We start from the raw sequence: 19,390 nt of genomic DNA on the forward strand, positions 1-19,390 counted from the left end.
CCGTGATGAGTCAGGCCTTTTAATGGCCGTACCTTGGACTCCGGGTCCCATGTTAGTCACTCCGGCGGGGCAAATGACACCCAAGTGCCGTCCAAGGCTCTGGACATGCAATCAGAGACACCTCCGGACCTCCTCCCCTTTAATTTCTTTTTTAAAACGAAACACAAAAAGGAAAGGAGTACAAGATTCGTAAGCGCCGATAGGAGAAAGCCTGGCAGCCCGGGGGCAGCGGGTACAACCTCTAATTATCTCAAGGCATGACATGAAGTCATTTCTCCGGCCGGATATATGTATTCTATTAATGCTCACTGCCGTACTGAAATTGAAACTTCAAATATTTGTCCGCGGAGCTCAAGGACTCGGGGCCAGGACTCTGCCATGTGTGGGTAATTTCCTTAATAACCGCCAGCCTATCGCATTAACATATCTCGCATTTGTCATAAAAATAAGTCAACCAACGGCACCACCTCCATCCCCAGCTGGCGGTCTCCGAGGAGGAGGCGTTTTGTCAAGGAAGGAGCTGGCGGCCGCAGGTGGAATGTGGACTTGGGCGGCTCAGGATGGGTAAGGAAAGCCTGTGGAAGGAAGTGTTTATGTCCGTTAAGCGCCGTGCTCATATGCGTCTCGTAATGACCCCGACTAAATGGACACATTACGCGCCGGACACACGAAAAATTGAATTATTCAAGCGACTTTGGAGGCGTCGCATTTGTAGGCATTGCGTGCCAAAGTTTTGATAGCCAGCCAGCTCCAGAAGCTTCCACACCCACTTCTCATTTCCCACTAATGTGTACAAGTTGGTTAAGAAAAATACGTTACAAAAGTGGGTGGGTAGTTATAGTTTCTGATGGTACCTTAAAGTTCCACTCAGATGACTTCGAGACTTCGTTTATGCTTCGTGCTCGCCCAGCACACGCCAGACCCAGGACACACCAGGGCCCATGCCATGCCAGAACCCCTACCACCCCGAAAAGTAACTATGAAGAAGAAGCCTCAACCCCGGACTGTAACGGCCGAGGATCGACGACAGTTGGTTTCCCAGAGCGTCTTCAAGACGTTGCGAGTGGGGGGTTGCGAGTTCAGGGAAGCGAGGCAGGGCGCAAGACATCTGCCAGCTGCATTCTCTGATTGCAACCTTAATAATTTGTAAATAGGGAAGCCCATAACCAACCAAGAGGGTTACCCAGTGCCACGCACCAAAACGGATGTAGGGGAAATCACTGAATTGGGACTGAATCGGAAACTTTGAACGCCTGCCGGGCCTGCCGGGACTGTACACTGGAATTAGTTTGGAAGCGAGTGCAAAAAGCACTTACGATTAAGAGCTCGAGGAGTAGTGGTGGAGTAAAGGGTGGTGCTAGGGATACTGGGGGGACTGGAGGCAAGTATCATTTGGCTAACGCTTGAAATTGGCTTCGTGACGCTTATCGCGATCAATAAATAATATACGAGCTATGCTAGACAGAGACAGAGACGGGGCCACACAAGATAGATACACGAACGACATCGGGGCAGAAAACAAAAAGTATCTGGCAGATACATTTGAGTAATTTGCGTCGTTAGTGCCGGAAAGAGAGGCAAAATAATAATAATAAAAGAAAGTACGCTTGATTACAATGAAAATGTTTTTAATGCCCCCCTCGCCAGTACCTCGCCCCCTCCCAGCCTGACGGCAGAGAAAGATATCTGCATAGATAGGCCAAAGCTAAAGGACACACGTTAGGCATGCATTTTCCCCCAATACCTCGTTTTTTTCTCCTTTTTATATTTCGTTGCGATATTAAAAGCGCGATAAGCCCTGGACACGAAGGTGGCGGGGGAGGCGCGCCGAGTGGGTGGCAGATGCAGGTGCTGGTGCAGGCGCCCAGGTGGGACAAAAGCCCAGTGCAGCGAAAAGGAAAAGCCTCAAAGTCGAACGAGCGCCGGCCACTGTCCAAACAAAAGTCTGAAAAATGAGCAGTGGGAGCCGACTTGGCCACATATGGCCATTTTCTGGCGCGACCATTGCGTGCCTGGGCCGGTATCCGTATCCGTATCTGTATCTGTATTCTAGTCTATATACTATATGCTATAGGTCTGTGTGCTTGTGCTATCTAATCAAGCGCTGAAAGACAATAAAAGCCAACAACGCAGCCACGACAAACAACGACCACAAAATGTGCTTATGTCTGAAAACAACGAGCAGGACAAGACAGAATGGGTTGGGTGAAGACTAAAAGGATACCCCTAGAAATGAAAAACTCTACAGAAATTAAGCTATAAGGCTATGCAAGTTTATTTCAAATATAAATTACATATAAACCGAAAAGAAACTTAAAAGGAACTTGTTCTATACCATTTGTTCAATAGTTTTGTTTCCCAAGAATCTTAAAATATTCAGCTTGTTTTATAATATTTGTTATCATATATTATATATAATGATTATACCCATTATGTCCTATTTTTGATTAGAATCCCAGCAACCTACTTCTAAATAGAAAAGTGCCACGGGAAAACCTTTACCAGCTCCACTCGAAAGTATCGCTCGGATGTCGTATCTACGCCACCATATGGCGACCAAACGCCGATATCTGTGAGAGTGTTTTCGTGTACTATAGCACAAGTACTACTATCTGTATCTTATCTGGCAGTTAGGGGCTCAGCCAAGGAGCGTGCTGCTGCTGCTGCCCTTTCTCCACCTCCTGCTGCACATCCTCCCCCCAAAAAACTGGCCATAACAATAACCGAGACTGAGCTGACATCATAATAATTCCAGTTTACTGCATTGCAAACCTCCGGCAGGAGGACCTTTTGGCAAGTTCGTTGCAAAACTTTTCGCATAAAACCCGACTGTTTGAGACAGCCGTACGACTGGAGAAGGCGGAGAAGGACATTTTCTTTCAGGACAATTCCGCCAGCCTCACAAAGTTGCTGCTGTTGGCGCTGTTGCCGCTGCCAATTCTCGTGGAAACGACTGCCAGCAAACTTTGCAGCAGCATAATTTTAATGTGTTTGTGGCAGCAGGATTAGAGCTTGGTCTGCTTGGTCTCCTTCCTTTCGACTACCAACTACCAATAACTGCAACTGCAGTGGCAATGAATGCCAAAAGCAAGCGAAAACACTATTTCGACGACTTTGGCATAAATAGAAATAGTTCCGGAATCCGGATCAGGTAGAAATCGTTTCCTCCAACCGTCTGGATGGATGTCAACTGCTGCCACCACCGAGCACGCCCCTTGGTTCCGTCTGCCCGAGTGACTCGGTTCCCTGCTCCTCGCTTCCTTTTGGTCATCACCCCTCCTCCCCCGATTCCTGACGTTACCCCCACTGGATCGCCGCACGCGCATTGAGCCATAGAGCGAGTGAGTCCAGGTGTGCTCCGATGATCGTTCTTGGTTTCGCTCGTGTCTGTCAGTACGTGCCATACACTAGGAGAAAATCTTAAGAAATAGTTCTTATAGTCACATTTTTTTTGTTAAATTTATTCTCATCTAAATGAGTTATTTTAAGGACTAAGGGATCCCTAACCTATCATATCCTCATGGTTTTATAAATATTCTTAAATTTTTAAATACTTTTCTATTTTCTTCAAGTGTATTTCAACTCCCTTTTAAAAGCAGCCTTCATTTGAGATCATCAGCTGTTTGGCTCTAACGATCGTTTCCTTCCGCATCCGATTTTCGGATAGGGGCTGCAGATTTTGACTCGGTTTCGCATTATTCTTGCTCTATGATTTCCCCAGCCATTAAAACACAATTCCAGTCTCGGGACCCTGTGTGTTTAATCTAGAAAAATGGATCTCTGAAGCGAAATCATAGAGTTCTAATTGCCACTAGTTGGGTTTTTTGGGACAGTTTTTGCTTTTAACGGATTTTAGAGTCACTTGACCGTAACAGCACGCTGCCTGCAACCTCACCCCACCCGCCTATTTATGAGCTGTGGTGGCGGGCCAAAGCATATTTTAATGATGACACCCGACCACGAGAAAGAGAGGGTCCCAAAAGCGACTGACAGAGAGAGACAGAGGATGAAACTCGAAAACACATGGCCGTGCCACACTTCGTTCGTTTGTGCGACGAGTAGTACATTACCGTGTGCCGCGATCTGTGAAGGCACATTCCAAAGCACACTTTGAGATACACATGCCCAGCACCCCCACCCCTTATCATTCCCTCACCTTGCCCCAGCTCTTCCTCCTCCAAGCCCATCCCTCATGACGAGCGCATGCAAAGTACCAAGCCAGCCAAGTCACCCAGCCAGCCAGCTAGCGAAGCCAGCGTTTTTCAGTCCAAACATGAACGGAAAATGTGTTAAGGTCGTAATTATCAGCACTGCTGTTTCGTAGGCTCGTAGGTGGAAGTTCGCCTCAGCTGGCAACTTTCTTTGCTCCTTTGGTTCCTTTCTTCTCCTTTAGCTGAGGGATAGCGCCATATGGCCCTCCTCTAACCCTCCGAGGGGTTGAAGGGCCGTTAGAAGGGCCTATTGATAAGACTCTCATAGAAGTCCGGGCCTAGACCCTAAGTGCATTGAACTTGTGAATGCCAACTGTCTTATTTGGTCATTAAAAAGTGTCTAAGAAAAGCATTTCTTAAAAGAAATGGTTGTAAACACGACAAGACAATTAAGTAGGCTTCTTCGACTAGAAAATTTGGGCACGTGGGTGCCTTGTGGAGATATTATCTAAAGTAATTGAGGTGAAAATATTATTCCTAGTATTTTATAAATATATAAACTAAATAAAACACAAATCTAAACCGCAACTAAGATATTTAAAGTACTATTTAAGATTCTATATAGAAATAAGATGCTATAAGCTACCATTTTCCTGCCAGATTTTAACCATTAATGTACTCTTTCTTTTGCAGGAGGATCTATGATGGACGACAGAGAAAAATAACGCTTTGTTTGTGGTAAATTTTAAAAACTCTAATATCTTTAACGATCTGCAATGCAATGGAATTTATCGTCCCTCCCTATATCCTACCTCCTATCTAGAGCCAAGCCCAACTTGACAAGTCCTGGATATAGGGGTGGCTATGCCTATCCCCTGCCTTTGCTTCCCTTCTTCACCCTCCTCGGTTTTAATTCTTGTCCCATTGGGTTGTCCTTGCAAGCTGCAGGCTCGAGGCAAGTACAGTTGCCGAAAAGGAACCAGGAACCAGGAGCAGAACCCTCACCGCCTGGGAGGGTGGCTTCTGTTGACATTGACTTGGTCCTACGGGCTGGAGTCCTTGTGCATTCCAATGCACTCGCAGTTGCAATCATATAATGAAATAAATATTGAAGGGTCTGGCCTGAGCAAGGGGAGGATTCTGTTGGATTCTTGGAAAATGCAGATGGCCCCTCGTAGACAGAGGCGACTAAATGTGTGATAGAGGCCTACCATAGTAAGGCATGTGATCGATAGTCGATGGTTTGACGCATTTGGCGGTTCCAAAGTTCCCTTATTGATTATTTCGAGTGCTTACGCATTCAGTCCACGGCCATATGCAAAGTATCTATGTATCTGAGTATCTGTGACTCGGCTTGTGTCTGTGTATCTGTATCTGAAAGTAAGTCAAACTTGTTTATCAGCGAAAACGGAGTCACTTATCTTTATTTGTTGCTGCCCATTTAGAAAGCTGAAAGGGGGCGGGTATTACACCGCCCTCAACCCCACCAACACACACAACACACACTTAGTCATCCGACAGATACAAGATCAAGTGGAGAAATTAGATAAAAACCTGTGTGTCTGGAGGGTGGGATTCTGCTGAATTAAGGCCACCCGCCCTCTAAGGCCGACACTGGGCAGCCACCCCTTCTTGGGCAGCCCCAAACCGAGCACCAATCAAGTGGCCACCCCAACCAGAAGCTTTCGGCCAGCCACTTTTACTTTTCGTTTAAACATCAAACACCCCCACCTCCTGCCATATCCCTACTCCTTTTTCCATTTAAGCATCTAGCAGATATCTGACCTATGCCTACCGTTCATTTTACAGAAAGATTTTTTGAGCGCAAGCAAGGATTATTAAACGAAAAAAAACCAAACTAAAACCAAACCAACTAAGCCCAAAACGACAAAAAATAAAATCTTAAATCGACGAAAAAAAACGAAATAAAAATTAAAGACACATCTCGAACTCATTCGCAAGTTTTTGAGCCGAAAAACCAAAAAATATAAAAAAAAAAGCATCGAAAACATTTTTGAAATCAAAGCGAAAAGAAGCAACAAACTGGAAGGGAAATTATAAGAAGACCAGCGAGGAAATAAAAATCAAATCTAAATAAAATTAAATGCAAAGGACATTCGCATGTGTGTGGTGGTGGAAAGAAAATTCAAAACAAAATTCACAATTAGAAAACGCAGAAAAAAACGTAGAAAACGCAGACGCAAAATCAAAGCAAAGAGTGCCAGCCAAGAATTTTGAACTTTGAACATTTTCGACCAAAAAAGTTGAGCTACAACAAAATTTCAACGTTTGGCGCAACACCAACAACAACAACAAACAAACAAGGACATCAAGGATTGCAGGAGCGAACGGTTTTGAAGGCGCAGCACACATCGATATCCCCTTCATACACACACCACTAGGACTTGGACACTTGGACACTGAATCAGTACCAGATAGGGATACGGGCGCATCTGGAGTTAAAAAATTTTGAAGGATTTGCCTAGATTTGCCACAGGACCTTAAACAAACACGCACACGTCGCGGCGAATTCGGGCCTCTGGAGAGAAAGGAAACGAAAAAAAAAAGAAGAAAAGCCGAGGAAAGCAGGGGAAATTCCGGGGTGAGGCCAGCCAATCCGGGAAAGTCGTCGTTGTCGTCGTCGTTGAGGGGAAAACGCAGAGGCAGAGGCAGAGCAGAGAGAGAGAAAGCTGAGCGAAAAGCGAGAGAGCTGCTGCTGCTGCTGCTGGTGGACATCATCTTATGATGTCATCAGAGGAGTACGAGGCGGACTGTTTTGGTTTGTACAGCGATGAGAACAACGTGCTGCTGAAGGCGACTGGAGAACAGCCGGAGATAACAGCCCCAAGCACCAAGCAGCAACAGTCGCCGCTGCAACAGCAACAACCACCGCTAAACGGACATAGTACGACCCCAACACCAATACATCTAACAAACGGCAGCGACATTTTTGCGGCGAATTGCGGCGACACCAATACTAATACTAACACTAATACTAACAGCAACAGCAACAACACGGAAGAGCAGGAGAACAAGAGAGAGCAGCAGTCGAAGCAGCAGGCAAGGCACCAACACCAGGCCCAGGAAAAGGAGAAGGAGAAAGTCAACGACGACGAGGGCGATTCTGACGATTCCGACGACGACGTCGTGGTCGTGCTCGAAGGTTGCAACAACAGCAACAGCAGCGCGAGCAGCACCACCAACAACATTAAGGGAGCAACGACGGCCACAGCAACGGCAACGGCAACGACAACGGCTAACAACTGTAATCGTGGCAGTGGCAGCGGCAGCGGCAGCAACATCAGCGGAGGTCTCAGTCGCAGTCATCGAAGCGGCCGGAGTAGTCGACAAATCAGACAGTCAACGGCCGTCGGCAAGACAACAACGTGCGCGGCTAAAAAATCCGGAGTTACTTCAGTACCGACTCCAGTCAAGAACACGAACGTCGTAAGTTCAAACGTAAGCTCGATCGGGAGCAACGGAAGTAGTAATATCAATAGTAACAGTAATAGTAACGGGAACGGTAGCGGAAACGGAAATAGCAACGCGAGTGCTAAAGTGAATCGTCGTTCGCGCCACACATCCTTGAGCAAAGATAGCAACTGCAACAGCAGCAGCAATACTAGCAACCCTAGCCAAACTAGCAACACCAGCAACACTGCTGGCTTCATGAGTAGCGCTGCCGCGGCTGCTGCGGGTGCCGCTGGTGGAGGAGGAGCCCTGTTCCAACCCCAATCGGCCAGCACGGCCAACACGAGTCCTTCGGGACTGGGACTGAGTCAAGCGACAATTCCCAGCCACTCGCCCACAAGCAACTCACCGGTTTCGGGTGCCAGTTCCGCGTCGTCCTTGTTGACGGCCGCCTTTGGCAACCTGTTCGGGGGATCCTCGGCCAAGATGCTGAACGAACTGTTCGGCCGCCAAATGAAACAGGCCCAGGACGCCACCAGTGGTCTGCCCCAGAGCCTGGACAACGCCATGCTGGCCGCCGCCATGGAGACGGCCACCAGTGCCGAGCTACTGATCGGAAGCCTGAATTCCACGTCCAAATTGTTGCAGCAACAGCAGCAGCAGCTCAACAACAATACCGCCACAACAGCAACCACAACGCCACTGAGCAACGGAACCAATGCCTCGATCTCGCCAGGATCGGCCCACAGCTCCAGTCACTCGCATCACGGTGTCTCACCCAAGGGAAGTCGTCGGGTTTCGGCCTGCAGTGATCGATCCCTGGACGCTTCGGCAGCTGACGTGGCTGGAGGATCTCCTCCGAGAGCGGCATCCGTAAGTTCTTTGAACGGAGGAGCTAGCAGTGGAGAGCAGCAGCAGCAGCAACAGCAGTTGCAACACGATCTCGTGGCCCATCATATGCTGCGCAACATACTGCAGGGAAAGAAGGAGCTCATGCAACTCGACCAGGAACTCCGCACGGCCATGCAACAGCAGCAACAGCAACAGCTTCAGGAGAAGGACCAGCTCCACTCCAAGCTCAACAACAACAACAATATATCGGCAGCTGCCAACAATAACAACAACAACACGATGGAGAGCATCAACCTCATCGAGGACTCCGACATGACGGACATCAAGATCAAGAGCGAGCCCCAGACGGCGCCTGCCCCACAGCAATCGCCGCACGGCAGCAGCCACAGCAGTCACAGTGGGAGCGGCAGTGGCAGCCACAGCAGCCTGGCCAGCGATGGCAGCCTGCGACGCAAGTCCTCGGACTCGTTGGATAGCCACGGTGGCCATGACGAGGCCGATCAGGAGGAGCAAGACCCCAATCGCCAGAGATCCCAGAGCCGTGCTCCAGAGGACCCCCAGCTTCCCACCAAGAAGGAGTCTGTGGACGACATGCTGGACGAGGTAGAGCTGATGGGTCTGCACTCGCGGGGATCCGATCTGGAGAGCCTGGCCTCGCCCAGTCACTCGGACATGATGCTGCTGGACAACAGCAAGGACGATGTGCTGGACGAGGACGATGACGACGATTGTGTGGAGCAGAAGCGCGACCCATCCACATGCCTCAAGAAACCAGGCATGGACCTGAAGCGGGCACGCGTGGAGAACATTGTGTCCGGCATGCGATGCAGTCCCTCATCCGGACTCGTCCAGGCTGGCCAGCTCCAGGTAAACGGCTGCAAGAAGCGCAAGCTCTACCAGCCCCAGCAACACGCCATGGAGCGATACGTGGCTGCCGCAGCTGGCCTGAACTTCGGCCTCAATCTGCAGAGCATGATGCTCGACCAGGACGACAGCGAGTCCAACGAGCTGGAGTCGCCACAGATCCAGCAGAAGCGCGTGGAGAAGAACGCCCTCAAGTCGCAGCTGCGATCCATGCAGGAGCAGCTCGCCGAGATGCAGCAGAAGTATGTGCAGCTGTGCACTCGCATGGAGCAGGAGAGTGAGTGCCAGGAGCTCGACCAGGACCAGGAGCAAGATCAAGAGCCGGAACCAGAGCAGGAGCAGGAGCCGGACAATGGCAGCAGTGACCACATCGAGCTATCCCCATCGCCCACTCTAACCGGTGACGATGATGTAAGTCCTGCCCACAAGGTGGAGGCTCCAGGCTCCAGCTCTCCCTCGCCATCGCCCCTCAAGCCGAAATCTACGCTGGGCGAGAGCGGGGACTCCGGCGCCAATATGCTGTCCCAGATGATGAGCAAGATGATGTCCGGCAAGCTGCACAATCCTCTCGTCGGCGTGGGCCATCCCGCCCTGCCGCAAGGATTCCCACCGCTGCTGCAGCACATGGGCGACATGTCGCATGCCGCAGCCATGTACCAGCAGTTCTTCTTCGAGCAGGAGGCACGCATGGCCAAGGAGGCTGCCGAGCAGCAGCAGCAACAACAGCAGCAGCAACACCAGCAGCAGCAACAGCAACAACAGCAGCAGGAGCAGCAGCGCCGCTTCGAGCAGGAGCAGCAGGAACAGCAGCGGCGCAAGGACGAACAGCAGCAACTGCAGCGCCAGCAACAGCACTTGCAACAACTGCAGCAACAGCAGTTGGAGCAGCAGCAGCACGCCGCCAATGTCGCCCCGCGACAGCAGCAGATGCACCACCCGGCTCCCGCCCGACTGCCCACTCGAATGGGCGGGGCTGCCGCCCACAGCGCCCTCAAGTCGGAGCTGTCGGAGAAGTTCCAAATGCTGCGCAGCAACAACAATAGCTCCATGATGCGCATGTCCGGCACGGATCTCGAGGGACTCGCCGATGTCCTGAAGTCCGAAATCACCACCTCGCTGTCCGCCTTAGTGGACACCATTGTGACCCGCTTCGTCCACCAGCGGAGACTCTTCAGCAAGCAGGCCGACTCCGTGACCGCAGCGGCCGAGCAGCTGAACAAGGACCTGCTGCTAGCCTCCCAGATCCTGGACAGGAAATCGCCGCGCACCAAGGTGGCAGACCGGCCCCAGAACGGACCCACACCCGCATCCCAATCAGGTAATAATGGTTCACTACTCCTAGCTAATAGTCAGATGCCCGCCCAGCCGTCCGCGAATGCGCAGCAGCAGCTGCAGCAGGCTCAGGGATCCCAGCAGCAACAGCAGCAGCCAGGATCGCAACAGCCACAGCCAAGCTCGCAGCAGCAGCAGCAGAATGTGGCGCAGCAACAGCCGCATCCATTGATGCCGCCCAACTGCCAGCAGCTTATTGCCGCTCCCCGCTTGAACGGTAGCCAGTTGTCCTTCGCCTCGCCCGCGGCTGCTGCAGCGGCTGCCATGGGCCTGCAGATGCACCATGCCGCCGCCGCCGCGGCCATGTCCGCTCAGCAGCAACAGCAACAGCAGCAACAGCAACAACAGCCGGGCGATCCTGGCATGAATACTAATCCGGCTAGCGGGCCAACAAACCCCACTAACAATAGCTTAAGTACCCTTAATATACCACCTCCTCACATTCGTCCTTCGCCCACAGCGGCTGCCATGTTCCAGGCGCCCAAGACGCCACAGGGCATGAATCCGGTGGCCGCCGCCGCGCTCTACAACTCGATGACCGGTCCCTTCTGCCTAACGCCCGACCAGCAGGCGCAGCAGCAGCAGTCCGCCCAACAGCAACAGTCCGCTCAGAATCCGCAGCAGAGTGCCCAGCAGACGCAGCAGCAGTTGGAGCAGAACGAGGCCCTCAGCCTGGTGGTGACTCCAAAGAAGAAACGCCATAAGGTCACAGACACACGCATCACACCACGCACCGTCAGCAGGATTTTGGCCCAGGACGGCGTAGTGCCGCCCAACGGTGGATCCTCGAACGCTCCCCAGCAGCAGCAACAACAGCAGCAGCAGAGTGTCCAGCAACAGCAGCAGCAACAACAACAGCAGCAACAGGCGGCGAACGGCAACAGCAGCGCCACACCCGCCCAGAGTCCGACGCGAGGCAGTGGGGGAGTAGCTCCCTACCATCCGCAGCCACCGCCACCACCACCACCCATGATGCCGGTGTCCTTGCCCACCTCGGTGGCCATTCCCAATCCCTCGCTGCACGAGTCCAAGGTCTTCTCGCCGTACTCGCCGTTCTTTAATCCACATGCCGCCGCCGGCCAGCCCACGGCCGCCCAGTTGCATCAGCACCACCAACAGCACCACCCGCACCACCAGTCCATGCAGCTCTCGTCGAGCCCGCCCGGCAGCTTGGGTGCGCTGATGGACTCGCGCGACTCACCGCCGCTGCCACACCCGCCGTCGATGCTGCACCCCGCCCTCCTAGCGGCCGCCCACCACGGAGGCTCGCCCGACTACAAGACCTGCCTGCGGGCCGTCATGGACGCCCAGGACCGCCAGTCCGAGTGCAACTCGGCGGACATGCAGTTCGATGGCATGCAGCCTACTATATCCTTTTACAAACAACAACAACAACAAATCGAATCGGAGCAGTCTGCTCTATTGATGATGGTCAAGTGAGTTTCCACCTAGTCCATGGAGTGGGGGCAGAGAAAAGAAAATCAGAGGGGAGAAACGAAGGGGGCTGCCGAGCCAAAGAAAGGGCCAAAGTACTTAACCCGACCCATACCTCGCTTACAAAACGAAACCAATCAAGTGTCTTCTTCAGTTTATTTATTTCCCCAACTAAATTCTTTTATAAAATGTAATCAAAACCTTATTTATTGCCACCCCCTGAGCTCGCCCTGTGCACTCAGCCCCTTCCGGCCAGAGACCAGTCCTCGTCGTGAGCCCCCAAAGACCCTCAAGTCATCATCATCATCGACTTGGCCTGGCTTGAGTTGCATTTCGCAACAGCCACAGAAACGGAAAAAATCAATGACGAGCAGCCAATCGAAAGAGCTGCACTCATTGGCCTCTTACTAACCCCAGCCCCCCATTTCCAATCCTTTCTGCACCCACTCCCGCCCAGCTCAGCTTTTTCAATCAGGGGCGTAGGTGGGTGGCCTGCACCCGGCACCCGGCACCCTTAGACATTCATTATTGGCACTCGAAAGTGCAGCCACGTTAGACGTTGGCAATCCCCATTCGATTCAAATCTCTGGCCCGTTCTCTGCCCCACACGAACATGGAAATTTTTGGAAAGACAGTCGACCATCACATGTATCTCATACGTATATATATATTCCACATAATCTATTAGAAATTGCGAATCCTTGACTCCTTTGCACTCTTCTACATTGACACCGATGCACCTGCGCAAGGCCAAGCTGATGTTCTTCTGGGTGCGCTATCCCAGCTCCGCGGTGCTCAAGATGTACTTCCCGGACATCAAGTTCAACAAGAACAACACAGCACAATTGGTGAAATGGTTCTCGAATTTCCGGTAAGTAGTCTAGTTGGCGATCTAGTAGATACATTTATAATCTAACTTCAAACAGCATTCATATTTATAATTTTCTTTTGTCGAATATCATTTTATTTATTTCCCTAATTTCATGGGGTTATAGGTTGTTGTTTTCCTTTGGTTTTGTTTTGAGAATAGAATTGATTGGCCAAAAATTATAATGCCACCTGTCGAAGCCCTCGACTTGCCTCTCAAGAAGAAGGCGAACATGCAACGCGGCTGTCATTCCGCGCCTCCCAACTGTCAGTCTGTGAAATTGCGCAAGAAGTTGCCAAAAAAAGTGAACCAAAACGGCGAAGGAAAAACGACAGCTGGTTCTCCGGGCATTCCCCGGACTACATTCTATCGGGTTGAGACGGGCGGAACAAAAGTGAAGTGTGAGGTAGGCCCGCATGTAGTCGCCGTGATTTGCGCGCCAAATCCGGGCCGCATCTGTCCGCCCCGGACAAAAAAAATCAAAAACCAAGAGCGTGGCACAAGGTCTCACCTGGATTTAGAGTCCAACCCTCCTTCAGCTTAGCAGCTGCCGGTCGTGGAAATCGAAGACATGCGCAACGTCTTAAGGAATTGTCCTCGAGACACCCTAAGAAATTCCCCTAGGTTCGGGGTTTCCTTTTCCTACCTGCGCACTGCGCACTGCCGACCAGGACAAAAGACACCAACAAATCATGGCCCGGCACGCTCGGGGTTTGTTTTCTGCTAGTTGTAGTTTGCCGGAATTTCTTGTGGCATCTTTTGTCGAAGGGGATTTCTTGGGGTTGAAAAAAAAGGATTTCGATTCCGAGTCTGATTCCTTTTCCGTTTCTCTCGTAAAGTTAAACAAACGACAAACGAAACTCTACTTTGCATGGGAATCGCGAATGCATCTTGTTGTCTTCTCGGCGACTTCTTGGGCGGAGAGGTTAAAATGGGTGGGAATATTTTTTGATTTCCAAAACGGGTTCTTGATTGTTTATTTCCTTTTCTTAGTTTTTTTTTTATTTCTTAGTTCTAGGGGTAGCAATTTTGGTGTAACGGTTTTTTGTTCCTTTTGAGTTTCCTAATGATTTCGGTTGCTTTTGTTCTTCATTCAACGGCGAGGGAAATGCTTTCCCTTGCAGCCGTTTTCCCTCAAAATTAAACCAGGAAATGAATACTTGTAACAGCTTTCATACTCTCTCTTAGCCACTAGTTAATATTATGAGTTTCCCACACAAGCACAAGCAGACCCCCACCAACACACCCTCACACACATAGAGACACTCTGGCCGGAGTGCTCTAATAACATGTTGCTCCAAGTGGGCACTTAAGAAAAATGCTGAAGCTGAAGGATGCACAGGATGAGCTGCCACTCGAGAGCATGGAGAGTCAAGTGTGAAAATAGCGAAGAGCCTGGCCAAGAAACTTGTGGCTGGCATATTAAAATGTGTTGCCTATTTAAGGGGGCGCGCCCCCCATCACACACCCCCGCCGCACCATGCATAAATTCTTCCAGTTGCCACATGTGTGTATGGGCGGTGTGTGTTGGCTAATTAACAAAAGTGCCTTTTGTGCGAGGTCCTCAAGCCAGCCACTTATATAATTGCATTAGCTGCAGTAACTTCTTTTTGTGCTCGCCAAAATGCAAATAATGAGAAGAAAGCGGCTAAAGGACATGCATTCACATTCACATCCATATCCACATACGTAGACACTCAGACTCCTGGCGGGCTAATTAGTTTGTTTGCCAGGATACATTCAACGGGTTTCTTTGGCCGCTTTTCATGGCGGCAGCTACTTGAGAGTTTCAAGCACAATGGCCAGGGCCCTACTGGCAAAAAAGGCGCTCAAGGATACACCCACATCCACACACACACACACACTCTCATTTTTTTCTCACATCTCCTGCTGTTCTTTTTCTGTGTTTTGTTTCTCATCGAGCCGTTCTTTCGTTTTTTTGAGGTTAAGTGTCCTTTTGGCGCTTAGAGCAGCTTCCCGCTCTCACCCTGTCCCCCACCCCCACCTCCACCCCTTTTGGCCAAACGCGTGAAAAGATCTTGCTGACAACAACAACAACAAGAACAACAACAAGTGCATTTTATGAACACACACCCACACACAGACACAGAAACTACACAAAGACAGCCACCGATACACGCTCCATTCTGTATGTATATAGACCGTATATGACTTATACAGTTGCTTATATAAGTATATAGATGCCAATACGAAAGTGTTGCCAATTACTTCATTAATGTATGAGGTAGAGATGTCTGCATATGTGTGGGTGAGTATGTGTGAGCTTATTAATAAACATTCTACTCGTTCGTATTCGTATTCGTCACCGTCACCGTCACCGTAATCGTTAACGTAACCGTATCCGTAATCGTAATCGCATCGCCACTTCTGAAGGTGCAGCGAAGGAGGCGACACACACAAGCACACACTCACACACACATATACAACATATCTGCCCATACAGAAAGAAAAAAAAATGAAATCCACACACTCACACATGCAGAACAAGCAAGGGACAGAGAGTGAGAGAAAGTGGGAGATGCAAGCACTTGACAAAGCAACGCCTGCCTGCCTTTCAACAAGTGTTTTGCGGGTGGGAGGTCCACCCGCCCACCACACACCTCCCTCTCGCTTTAGCTCTCCCTCTCTTTCCCTCTCGCCATATGTGCAAGTGCCCAAACAAATAAATAGGCTACGAAAAATATTATATGCCAACTAATTAGTTGCAAGCCCTCGTGCACTTCCGTCGAGATGCAGTTTCACCTGCCACTTCCACCTTCCACCACATGCACTCGCACGGCTTATTATCTAAATTAAGTGGCGCATTTCAGGCCGCTAAGCTCCAGCTTCCTTTTCCTGCCACACGTGTGTGTGCGTGGGGCAAGCGTCGAGCAAGGGGGATTGCATAAGGATCGCCTCAAGCCTTTCACGCCAGCCACAAAGCTAATTGCCATTCAAACAAACGAAATATGTGCGAGGACGAGACAAGGCAGCAATCCCTAATAACTATGGACACCCGGCACAATGAACTGTCACACAAAACTGTCACACAGCGATTCCTTTCTTTCGGCCATTGCCTCATTATGATGGCTCCACCATCCTACAATCCCACAATCCATCCCACCAACCACCATCACCACCACCCACTGCTGTTCAAGTGCCGCCTCTGGGAAAAAAAAGGAGACGCAGGGAAAAGATTTTCTATTTGCGCATTCTGCGCTTATTGTTTGGAAAAATCAACACGAGCGCTCTGGCGGCACAACATGAGAAATGCATTTGGCGCTGCTACTGGGAAATCTTGAAATTAGCGCGATTATCGGAGCGTTGTCGAGAGGGTGGGAGGGAGCAAGGATTGGGTGGCTTGGGGGACTGACAGCGACAGCGACTTTGCAGCAGAAAGACAACAATTAGTGCGCGGCAGACAATGCAGTATCCGTGAGGCTGTGCCAGTCAGGCCGGGAGGCATTGGGCAAAGACAAGCAATCACTTACAGTCTCCAAGCAAGGACCTCCCTCTGCATCCTTGCGCTCTATCTATCCCCTTGCGAGTCCACAGCCCACACACAAATCACTTGACTAAACAAGGCGACGCAGCAGTAGCAGCAGCAGAAGCAGTGCACTGCACTTGCTAATTAAATCCCCAACCCCCAGTGCACTGCCACGCCCCCACTCCCAGCCAACCTCCTTATTCCCCGGGAAAAACCGCAGCTAGAAGATGCCGCCTCGACTTTCAATTGTTATTGCACCACCGCCATTGCCTCCACCACCTCCGCCATCCACCATCGGCAAAGCTGCTGCTGCACATTTGAGATTTATTAAAAATTCTTTACACACCCACACTCTTGCACCGACACACTCACACACATGCACACGAAGTCTTTTGGGGCGCGCCTTAGAGTATGCAGCGAATTATTAATAATGTCATACTCAAACAGCGATCCAATATAATGCATTAAGCCAGCAAAGGGACCTCCTAGAAACAGATAAAGAACGAGAACGAGTTGGAGTGTGAGTGAGTGAATGAGAGAGAGAGAGTGAGAAAGAGAGAAAGAGAGAGGGAGCAAAGCATTAGCGATTTCCTTTGAATTTGGTTTACGACCTTATGACTTTTCGCGTTTGAACTTATTCATTTTTCCTCCTCTTGCGTTTGTTGAGCCTCGTTTATTATTTCATTTTCGTTGTGATTTTGTAAATTTGAATGCTGAAAAAAAACCAAAAAAATAACCATAGAATAGAACCAAAAAGCTACCAGAATACTGACCAAAATCAAAAATATTCCTCATCTACGCATCTGCAGAGAATTCTACTACATACAAATGGAGAAATATGCACGACAAGCTGTCACCGAAGGCATCAAGACACCCGATGATCTGTTGATTGCTGGAGATAGTGAATTGTATCGCGTGCTTAATTTGCACTACAATCGCAATAACCACATTGAGGTATGCCAATAACCACTACTACCACCCACTAACACTGACCCCTACACCAGACTCTAGATGCACACACACACACACTTGTCCATTCTATCAGATACTCGTCTTAAAAGATCCTCTCGAAAGTATTTGTGTGTGTGTGTGTGGGCATGCAGAATCACAGAATTAATCGACTTAATCGAAAGAGAAATTCAAAAACTAACAACCTACTAACGATTCGAAGCAAGACACAGTCGCTAATCGCAATCCAACGGTCCACAGGTCCCCCAGAACTTCCGCTTCGTGGTCGAACAGACTCTGCGGGAGTTCTTCCGTGCAATACAGAGCGGCAAAGACACCGAACAGTCGTGGAAGAAATCGATTTACAAGATCATCTCGCGCATGGACGATCCTGTGCCCGAGTACTTCAAGTCGCCGAATTTTTTAGAGCAACTGGAATAAGTGGAGGAGCTGGCGCTGCCGCTGCCGACAGCCAATTGCACCAACACCGGCACCACCAGCAGCAGCAGCACCACCACCACCACGACCGCGAAGGCGAAGCGGAGCAGGCCAAAGTTAAAAGGCTAAACCTGCGCCGGAAGCACGACTGGATATGACCATCTTCCCACGATCGAGCAAAAAAAAAACACAACCAGAAAACAACACACAAAGAACTTAGAAATAGCTGAGAGATTTAAACACGAAGAATCAGAAGCAAAAACGCGTTTAGAAAGACACACTGAGCAAAAATATTTTATCAGAAATTTCCCAAAAAAAAAACTAATCAATACACACAAACACTAACACTTATCCTCGGCAAAAGAACAAAAAACCTTACTTACTCTTACTGTATAAGAGCGACATGAAACTTAGAGCAGCAAGTCTTAATCTTATGTGAAATAGTGCAAATTGAAACCTGAGCCACACACCTGAGAACACCCACATACCATACCGAACGTACTTTACAGGCAGTGTAAACTGTACTCGCGTTGGTTTGTTAGTTGAAATTTTTTTGAAAATATTTACAGCAGATTACCGTTACGTATACGTAACAAAAATATATATTTAACAAATAGTTGAGCCGTCGAATGATCTACCGAAAGTTGATACACATGAAACATTCCACAGACAAGACCACACAAAGCCACAACAACATTCCACACTAAATCCAAACACACACGAACATAGGTACAAAGTGTGTGTTCATTTGAGAGAGCGAAAGTCGTTCTGCCAGGCAGGAAACGGAAATCGAACTGCTTGGCAGACCGACATTTCGAGAAGCAGTTCTCCGCGGATTCTATCGCGCACAGCTTGCACACTGCTTTCCAAAAGCAAGCGCAGCTCTGACGACCGGAAATCTGAGCATAATTTTTTAATGTCACCCCAAAATTAAGATTTCTATATCCCCATATCTCCTATTAAGCGCTAAGCATATATTCGATGTCTATTAAGCAAAACTTAAAGCAAGAAAACTAAAGCAAAAAAAAAAAACGATTTAAGAAAAAACTATTTAGATTTTTAAAAAGAGAGAGCCAGAGCAATTTCTACGAGCAGTGGGCGTTAGGGTAGTTAATTATATAATTTACAATACGTTATGCGAACCTTCGACCAAAGTTAATTGTTAACGAGAATCCTTTGAATACGATTTATTTTTAATCAATTCTTTTACTTTAGCGCGCCACTTTTGAGCACGCATCTTAATTTTATAGAATAATCAACACAACCACACACCACACACACACACTAGTCTGTTATTTATGTAAATAATTTATACGTTTAGTTAAGTTAACGTTTAGTTTAATTAATTTACTTTACTTGGCCTTGAGTTGCAACAAAACAAAATATACACGAAACACCAAAAATACAAATTTAAACTATGGTTTTTTCTTATTGATTTTTCATGTTTTTGAAGCTTAAAAATAAGTACAATTATAATCGAAAAATAATACCTGGCTGGCTGAGATCGATCATGCACTTCTCACTCATCAGCACAGCAGACTAAGCATGGAAAGTGGGCGGGTTAAGAGGGATATGTTTGCCTGCTCTCCGTCCGGAGATTTATTG

The 19,390-nt window shown here is 49.1% G+C and overlaps 1 protein-coding gene across 3 annotated transcripts; it reads left to right on the plus strand.

Moving 5' to 3' along the window:
- The first annotated feature begins 6,823 nt into the window (after positions 1–6,823).
- Positions 6,824–19,220, plus strand: pros (homeobox protein prospero). Of its 3 annotated transcripts, none has more exons than XM_017234945.3 (5): positions 6,827–10,596; positions 11,071–12,046; positions 12,733–12,915; positions 17,209–17,353; positions 17,609–19,220. In XM_017234945.3, exons 1-5 carry the CDS (start codon positions 6,894–6,896, stop codon positions 17,786–17,788), a joined length of 5,187 nt encoding a protein of 1,728 aa, XP_017090434.2. In that variant the 5' UTR covers positions 6,827–6,893; the 3' UTR covers positions 17,789–19,220. The 3 variants fall into 3 exon arrangements, with proteins under 3 accessions (XP_017090433.2, XP_017090434.2, XP_017090435.2); XM_017234946.3 differs by having other exon boundaries at positions 11,071–11,978; positions 12,761–12,915; XM_017234944.3 differs by having other exon boundaries at positions 6,824–11,978; positions 12,761–12,915.
- Positions 19,221–19,390: the final 170 nt, after the last annotated feature.

The sequence above is a fragment of the Drosophila bipectinata genome, chromosome 3R (genome assembly GCF_030179905.1).
Source record: "Drosophila bipectinata strain 14024-0381.07 chromosome 3R, DbipHiC1v2, whole genome shotgun sequence".
NCBI classification, from domain to species: domain Eukaryota; kingdom Metazoa; phylum Arthropoda; class Insecta; order Diptera; family Drosophilidae; genus Drosophila; species Drosophila bipectinata.

Bases quoted from the DNA above. Each gene is read 5' to 3' on its own strand.
- pros (XM_017234944.3), top strand. From the start codon at position 6,894: ATGATGTCATCAGAGGAGTACGAGGCGGACTGTTTTGGTTTGTACAGC. The intron at 11,979-12,760 runs ATATCCTTTTAC...ACTCCTTTGCAC, and splicing joins TCGATGGCATGCAGCCTACT to TCTTCTACATTGACACCGAT. The intron at 12,916-17,208 runs GTAAGTAGTCTA...ACGCATCTGCAG, and splicing joins AAATGGTTCTCGAATTTCCG to AGAATTCTACTACATACAAA.